The sequence below is a fragment of the Phaseolus vulgaris genome, unplaced genomic scaffold (genome assembly GCF_000499845.2).
Source record: "Phaseolus vulgaris cultivar G19833 unplaced genomic scaffold, P. vulgaris v2.0 scaffold_59, whole genome shotgun sequence".
Lineage (NCBI taxonomy): Eukaryota > Viridiplantae > Streptophyta > Magnoliopsida > Fabales > Fabaceae > Phaseolus > Phaseolus vulgaris.
Window position 1 is genome coordinate 131,540 of NW_027174112.1, and position 7,545 is coordinate 139,084.

At 33.0% G+C, this 7,545-nt stretch overlaps 2 protein-coding genes across 2 annotated transcripts; both read right to left on the reverse strand.

Moving 5' to 3' along the window:
* Positions 1-482: 482 nt before the first annotated feature.
* Positions 483-3,549, reverse strand: LOC137817430 (cytochrome B5-like protein). Its single transcript, XM_068620719.1, has 6 exons — positions 3,058-3,549; positions 2,822-2,938; positions 2,693-2,733; positions 1,902-1,979; positions 1,564-1,655; positions 483-751 (listed from the first exon to the last, which is right to left on the reverse strand). The coding sequence occupies exons 2-6, from the start codon at positions 2,901-2,903 to the stop codon at positions 685-687; spliced, it is 360 nt and encodes a 119-aa protein (XP_068476820.1). The 5' UTR covers positions 2,904-2,938; positions 3,058-3,549; the 3' UTR covers positions 483-684.
* Positions 3,550-4,690: 1,141 nt separating this feature from the next.
* Positions 4,691-7,068, reverse strand: LOC137817429 (large ribosomal subunit protein uL18-like). Its single transcript, XM_068620718.1, has 9 exons — positions 6,952-7,068; positions 6,570-6,639; positions 6,392-6,483; positions 6,105-6,231; positions 5,937-6,016; positions 5,747-5,863; positions 5,532-5,666; positions 5,266-5,435; positions 4,691-4,988 (listed from the first exon to the last, which is right to left on the reverse strand). The coding sequence occupies exons 1-9, from the start codon at positions 6,952-6,954 to the stop codon at positions 4,877-4,879; spliced, it is 906 nt and encodes a 301-aa protein (XP_068476819.1). The 5' UTR covers positions 6,955-7,068; the 3' UTR covers positions 4,691-4,876.
* Between the last annotated feature and the right edge of the window lie 477 nt (positions 7,069-7,545).

The following is a 7,545-nucleotide window of genomic DNA, read 5'->3' on the forward strand; positions in this document are numbered from 1 at the left end:
ATATTTTTTTTAGGCAAAACGCTTGTTCCATAAAAAAGTACCTTTTACAACATATTCAATCCCATATAAGACAATTTATGAACAACTGAGAATTGCTAAACAGATAGAATTTGACATTCACATTCAAATCTTTAATTCCATTTCCCCATCACACACAGTACATAACTTTTCCTTTGTTTTAATAGTTGGGCAGATCCAAATCATTGGTTAGACATTCTTAAAATTCAAGTATGTATTGATTTTATTTTCAGCACTATCACATTTTGTATATCAAATAATATTTTGGCTCCTGAAATTAAAGACTAAACCATAAATGCAGATTTTCTAAAATCTGAAAAATAAAATTGCAAATAATAAAATAAGAAAACCATAATCATGGATAATAAAAGTAACAAATTTTTAATTTAGTTTAATATTTTTGTATAATATGAAATTTGTCTATATCAATAAACTATGGATAAAGTAAATCAGAGAAAAGGAAATTGCAAGAGGAAGGGGAGGCCTCATTTCATGCTCAATTATATCAAAATCATGCATTCCGACCGCAACACCTGAATTACTGTCTAATGAAGATAAAATGATCAGACAAGGAATGAAAATTTGGGGAGATAACAAGGACTAAAATGTTGAAATTCCCAAATCATACATCTCTTGAACATTAAAATTCTGGAACTACTGACTAAGCTATTGCTCCAAATCTCCAATGTAGAAGTCTTCAATCATGTCAAAGACTCGAGTTGCATGTTGTGGTCTGCAAAGCAAATGTAAGAAAAGTGACAGATGAAGAGAGATTTTTGTACTTCATCACTAAAACAAATTTGGAAAAGCAATTACAAATACAGACATGATCAAGCAGAGGATTGAGATTTGTTACAAACGCAGATTCTCAATTCTCACTATAGCCTAGTTCAAAAACTGAAATATGATCAAGTCACATTGCATCTGTATTAAGTAAAATAAACTAAATTGTTTGATAGGGAATACAACTGGTATCAGCAAACTGATCACAAAATGTCAGAAGCCTTTTATGATCAACAGCTGGTAGAGCATGTCAAAGATAAAATCATGTGAAGTACTTATTTCGACGATGAGGAATGGGTTGATGTTGAATTTGATACATAATATGAAGAAGGAACTATGATGTTATGTTTGTAGCTGTAATCATGTTCACGTAACAGTTTATTAATTTATTAACAGTATCTCTTGTATTGACCAGATAACCTTCAACAGAGTCTACGAAGATTATTGGTATAACAGGACAAGGTGATGAATTAAGCACGAAATGCTATATTGTATTCAATATTGAAGTACACATTATTAGATCTTAAACAATCCATGCGCTTTCACCTAAGTATTAGCTTAAGCTTTTATGACAGTCAGTTCATGCCATACATAATGAGTTAATATGAATCTAACTCAGCATGTTCATACCAAGAGGGAAGGAAGAAATGTTTTATAGGCAAATTTGAGAAAAAAGAAATGTGAAGTAAGAAAACAAATAATAAATATAGATAAATATCTTCATTACAGATAAGTAATGCATAAAAAGTAATTAATGCATACCCAAAAAATCCTTCAGTTGAATCATCTCCAGCATGTGCTAGAATGGCATCACCACCTGGATGTTCTTCCACATAAGAGGTAACATCATATACCTACAGTGTAAAGAAAACCCAAGAAATGTAAACTATGAATCTCAGTGATAAAAATGGCAAATCATAACATTACCAGCTAATTTAGTTAAAGCATTAGGATTGAGCTAGTGATGATGGATTTGGATACTTTGATGAGGTTTCAAACTTCAAACCTCATTAACACTACTGTACCAAAAACAAATAATGTAGAATAGATAGGATTGAATTGAGAACATAATATTTGATATGGAAATAAAAAGCTCATACCTTTTTCTTGATGATTATCCAACAATCTGTTCTCTTGTTATGCAATGAAACTTCCGTTTTACTGTAGGATTTTGATGCCTACAAGCAGAATACAGAATACAATGCACGATACCAATTAGATAAAAAAACTATCACGCAACTAAAGAGCACACATTTTAATCTTTCTTTAGGGAAAGTCTAAGCTGAATAGATGGAGACTCAATAAGAAAGGTTGTGAAGAATAGCATCCCTAATGTTAATTCCCTTTAGCCTCTCTGAATTTCAAAATTTCAACACGAAGCAAAAACTAGGAAAACTCAACTCATTAACACTATACACAACTCAAATAAGGAAAACGTCTAAAGTCATATCATTAAGGAGGAATGTAACACCATTCTCATTGAAACTCTTTTCCACACTCTTATTATAGGGTGAAATCCTTTGAGGACCCACAACAAGCCATATCACATTTCTATCAGTCGAAAACATAAACTTATAATTTAACGAATATTTTGCGAGCATTTTTCGTCAACATCAACACAAATCTTCTTTCTTTTAGAGTATGGTTTGAGCATTTGAGCAAAATGGCCAAAAGACACCAAATCTTAAGAAACCCACTTCACCAAGTGCCTGAGTAACGAAACCAACACATTACAACACTTATTTATCTTAATTTCAACTAGATCCGAAATGTGATTTGAACAAAGCTCATTAATTATCCTATTCTATCATCTATAGAAATAGGTGCAGAATTCACAGCAGAATCCACAACAAAACGCTAGAAAAAGCACGAGCTACAGTAAGTAAAATACCTTATCATTGTTTAAGCTGGCTTGAGCTTTTCCCTTATGCCCTGAGAAAAGGTAACTACACCCAGTAAGCACATGCATACACAAATTTCAAAAGCACATTGCGTATCGCAGCATAATAATGAAGAGAACCAGATTTGCGGTGTCGTGGGTTGAAAAGAAGAACAGCGAGGAAGAGGCCCAGAAGCAATGCAAGTGCAGTCAGCAATACCATAATTCAAAGTCGGAAACTTTTGCTCTTAATCCAATCTGCAATGGAGAAATCAAGAAAAGGGCATGCGTATATTTAGCACACTTCGTGTTCATAAATAGTTACAAGCAATTTCAGAGGAGCGAGAGGAAAAAAAAGTAGCACAATCTGCACTCACCAATGAGAAGTTGAAAGCAGAATATTATCAAAATCTTGGTTTATTTTCGGAGGTTCTGATTTTGGATCTTTTGTTAGTGTTTATTTCCGTGTTTCTCTGTCTTAGATTTGGTGTGCAATTTGCGATCTGCAGTCGTCGTGAATCGTCCACTCCTGAATGTATGCGCACTTGGATTCCTGCCCCAATTTCTCCAAACTCGTTTTTGGCAAATTTTTGGTTTTCAATTTCGCTGGTGGTGCCTTTTACCTCTCGATTATAATAGAATTTATAAAAAGGTTGAAGTGCAAATTATAATTTAATTTTAAATTTTAACCACGATAGCAACTTTATTCATTTTTTTTTTCTTCTCCTTTAAGTGATATTTGAGAAGTTTATTCAGACACCCTCTTTCTTCTCTACTCTCTACCCAACCATAGTTCCTACTTGTTATTGCTATCATAGTTTGAAAATAAAGCCAAAACAATTATAATTTCTCTTGATATGCGAAAACTTGGCCAAAACTAATAGTGTGAAAGATATGTATTACAGAGTACTCGTTATTTTCCAAATTTCATTTCATTAGAAGAACATGATTCATAAAAATCAATCAATACTCGCTACATTAGAATAGTAATGCAGGGCAAGAGAGGTTAGAGAATAAGAAAGGAAAGTTCTCACACAGAAACCACTCTTAATCATGAATACGATTAAATGATAAATCTGATCTTATATGAATGTTTTAGCTTTTCAATTGTAATTGTTGCAGTTATAATTCAAAAATGATTGAAATATACATTAATCAGAATAAATCAATTATAATCTAATAGAATCACTGATATTAATTATAAATAAGCAATTCAAACACTGAAAAATCAATTATCATCGAATAGAATAAAAGATATTAATTCAGAATAAGCAATTCCAATAGATTTTGATATTAATTCTGAATAAGCAATTCAAACACTGAAAAATCAATTATCATCGAATAGAATCGAAGATATTAATTCAGAATAAGCAATTCCAATAGATTTTGCACAAGTGACCTTCTGTTAACGTTTATTTTCGAAAACTTTTCATACTCATATTTTTCAAACTATATATCATTCAGATTTCGAAAAGCTTCTGCTAGCATTTTGCGTTTTGGAAAACCTTCCATCTTTGTATATATTTTAATCGTTGAAACATAACTATGTTTTAAGTGAGATATATTTCATTAAAGACATATTTCATCAAGACAGAATCAAGATAAGTAAGATATTATCTTAAAAATCTGTTAATATTTGAATTTCGAAAACTTTTCAGAATGATTCAATTGACACATATTGAAAGAAAACTTTGATTCTGCAAAAGAAATAGCTTTGAACAATGGTAGAATTACGGACATCACCGTGAATAAAAGAGCTTGACAAAACAATCCTAATCAAAGAATAAATCTAAATAAAACAGAACAAAAACAAATAATGCACATAGTTTCTCTCTGTATGTGCTAATCACTAGATATGTGTTGTGTTAATTATATCGCATGGCTTTGAATAAGATTTTCAGTTAAGGAATGGTGGTTGTTTAACATTTCTTTATGGATACCGCATGCGGTGGTTAAGCTAAGATGATTTACAATTTCAGATTCTTAAATTAAAAATAAAATAACTTCTAGTAATAATCAAGGTTGAAATATAAATTAAGCAGGGACAACTCCACTCCAAAAAAGTATCGAACCAAAATTTGTGATTAAGAAAATAAACAGTAGAAGTAAATAAATCAATTTTGTAAGGTTTCTCTAAATGCAAACTTAAGATAGCTCCTACTAATGCAGCACTTAGACTCTATCAATAATGAACTTTCACTCATCATCTTCATCTTCATCGTCGTCACCAGCAGCGGAGTTGAGAGCCTGCAAGCGAGCAACCAACTTGGCCTTCCTCTCTTCATAGGTAAGCTTCTTCAGGTTGTACCTATGAAACAATGTAAATGCTTTTAGAAACATTCTAGAATCAGCAAATAGTAAGTCTAAATTACCGGAAGTCCAGACCAGATGTTCTAAATGCCAAAGCAAACAATAAGCACACACTAGATAAAAAAAACATGAATAACTTAAATATACTACCAATCCTGAAATTGGAACAAAAAAACTTGCCCGAAATCAAAATGTATATAGATAGATGTATATATAGGTGCACATTCATCAAAAGAATCGATAAGCTTTCTCAAAAATATCGTAGTGATATTTACCTCTTGTGCTCCTTTGGTGTCTCTTTCTCAGATTTCTTGAAAGTAGGATCTGCTCGGATGGCAGCATGAACCTTCTTGTAGAGATCCTCCAGACAATCAGCCTCTATCCCGCGCTTGATATATTCGCTGAAGTGTGTCTGGTATTTTTCTGGCTCATCTTCGATCAACGTCTGCAAAAAAATATACAACAGTTTGGCAATATTATTTTTTGAAATTGAGCTAAAACATTCCACCCAGCATGATGCCAAATAAAATCTCCACCATACCTTCATATAAGAAGCAACATGTCCACCAAAAACATATTTGCGGTGAATATCAACATCAAGCTCCTTCTTATCCTTATCAAATCCAGCAAACCTTTTGTCACTGTGAGGAATATCCAAACCCCCATCCAAAGCGCCCTGTCAACCATTACAATTATTCAATCTGTCAACTAATAAAACAAAAAGCACACCAAATAGTATTGCATATAATAGATTACCTTAAGAGCACCAAAGACACGGTTTCCTGTTGTAGTCTTGATAAGACCAACATCAAGGAGAGCACGGAATGGCCTCCTGGTATCAGCAGGTTCAACTGAATAATCCTCTCCAGTGGCCTAAAAAGGAAACAAATTAACTACATAAGATGTGACAACAAATATAAACACAGAGCATAGCAAACTCCTGTACCTCGACATTTCCTTCATACTCCTCGTCCATTTCAAGCTTTTTAAGCACACGTCGTGCCAACAAAAGCCCAGTGCAATAAGCTGGACACAGACACAAAAGCGTGAGAAACAGTCACAAAAAAACTCGAATGATAAGAGGGTTGGGGAGACAGACTTTCTAAGAAAATACCTGCAGCATAGTTTGTAAGGCCTACTTCGAGACCATAGCGTGGCAGCTCATTTGCATATGCTGCAGCAAGGACAATATCGCCAGCAATGCTAGCAGATGTTATTTGGGCGATGATGTCCTTGTTGGTCTAATAACATGGTCAAGGTTTTCATACAAAAATATATGCCAGTAAAATAACTTCAGGTAACAATATGATAAGCCCAAGTATTTCTTGCTATAAAAATAAGACCATTAATAAATTTAGGAAACTAAAACCATCTCTTCTTCATAACATTAAAGTAGGATACAAATCGAACCACAAAGCGATATTTTGGGGTGTTGTACTTGTTCTTATCCTGGTTAATCAACCGAATCCTGGCTCGGTAATCGGTTTTCCCCTCTGCAATGATTAAAAATCACAATCATGAAAATGTTTGCAAGAAACATCATAGACATTAAACAAAAAAAGCAAAACAAACAAATCACCTCTTCTTCTCTTGAACTTCACTTGATATCTCTTGAAGTAGGCCCTTGATTTCTGAGCCTTAACAAAAACCTTTAATATGAACCAAAAAATTGTTGAAACAGATTGTCAGAAAAGAGGCATAGATAGCCACACACCAAGCAGAGTTTAATTCAAAATACACCCATTACAAGATACAAAATGCTTTAAAACTCATAACAAAATACAAAAAGCACAATGGGTCGCAGGAAGCAAAACTCCACCATACTGAAACTTTCGCCTTGAACTATTAACAGTCACAAACTATAAAACCAAAACATGGTAATGTGACGAAACTTAATCATGGATAAGTGGAAATCAGATTCCGCAACGAAAGATGCTACGATGATGAAAGAAAATACGCACCATTGCCGCTGAGCTTGATCTCTTCCCCGAATGTGACTGTGATGGAAAGGAGAGAGATTTAGGGTTAGCAAAATGACCTTGCTTATAAAACGCTGTGTTTTGGGTGGGTTTGTTAGTAGTCCCTTTAGGGTTTTGTAGGCCCAAATATATTAGATTTTTTGGTTAAGCTGGACCAGTCCCTTCGATTTTTTAGTATTTCTTCCTGCACCCCATAAGTTGTACGTGCACCCCTTTATTCTATAAACCCAAGGCTGTTTCTTCCTGCGAAACAGTCTATACCCAAACACCTTTTTTAAATTTTTTTCAATTCCTCTTAGTGGAATCCAAAGCCTCTAGATTACGAAATTTAGAATATAAAAATTTAAATTTTATGTATTTTTTATTTTACAATCTACAATACAAAATTATATTATTGATTATGTAATTTAAAATATAAATATATTTGTGGATTGTGATTTTATATTTTGGATCGTGTAATTCAAAATATAAATTTGTATTTTGTACAGGGCTTGCAAAAGTATATTAGGAAAGATTTTAATATTATTGTTTCGATGAATTTATGTGCTTTAATAATTTAGCTAATTAATTGTTGTA

What these genes read in the sequence shown, in the direction of transcription:
- LOC137817430 (XM_068620719.1), bottom strand. Translation starts at nt 2,903, where the DNA reads ATGGTATTGCTGACTGCACTTGCATTGCTTCTGGGCCTCTTCCTCGCT. An exon ending in CCCACGACACCGCAAATCTG is followed by an intron (nt 2,734 to 2,821) that starts GTTCTCTTCATT and finishes ACCTTTTCTCAG; the next exon opens with GGCATAAGGGAAAAGCTCAA. An exon ending in TCAACTGAAGGATTTTTTGG is followed by an intron (nt 752 to 1,563) that starts GTATGCATTAAT and finishes TTTGCTTTGCAG; the next exon opens with ACCACAACATGCAACTCGAG.
- LOC137817429 (XM_068620718.1), bottom strand. An exon ending in GAAGTTCAAGAGAAGAAGAG is followed by an intron (nt 6,484 to 6,569) that starts GTGATTTGTTTG and finishes TAATCATTGCAG; the next exon opens with AGGGGAAAACCGATTACCGA. An exon ending in ATCGCTTTGTGGTTCGATTT is followed by an intron (nt 6,232 to 6,391) that starts GTATCCTACTTT and finishes CCATGTTATTAG; the next exon opens with ACCAACAAGGACATCATCGC.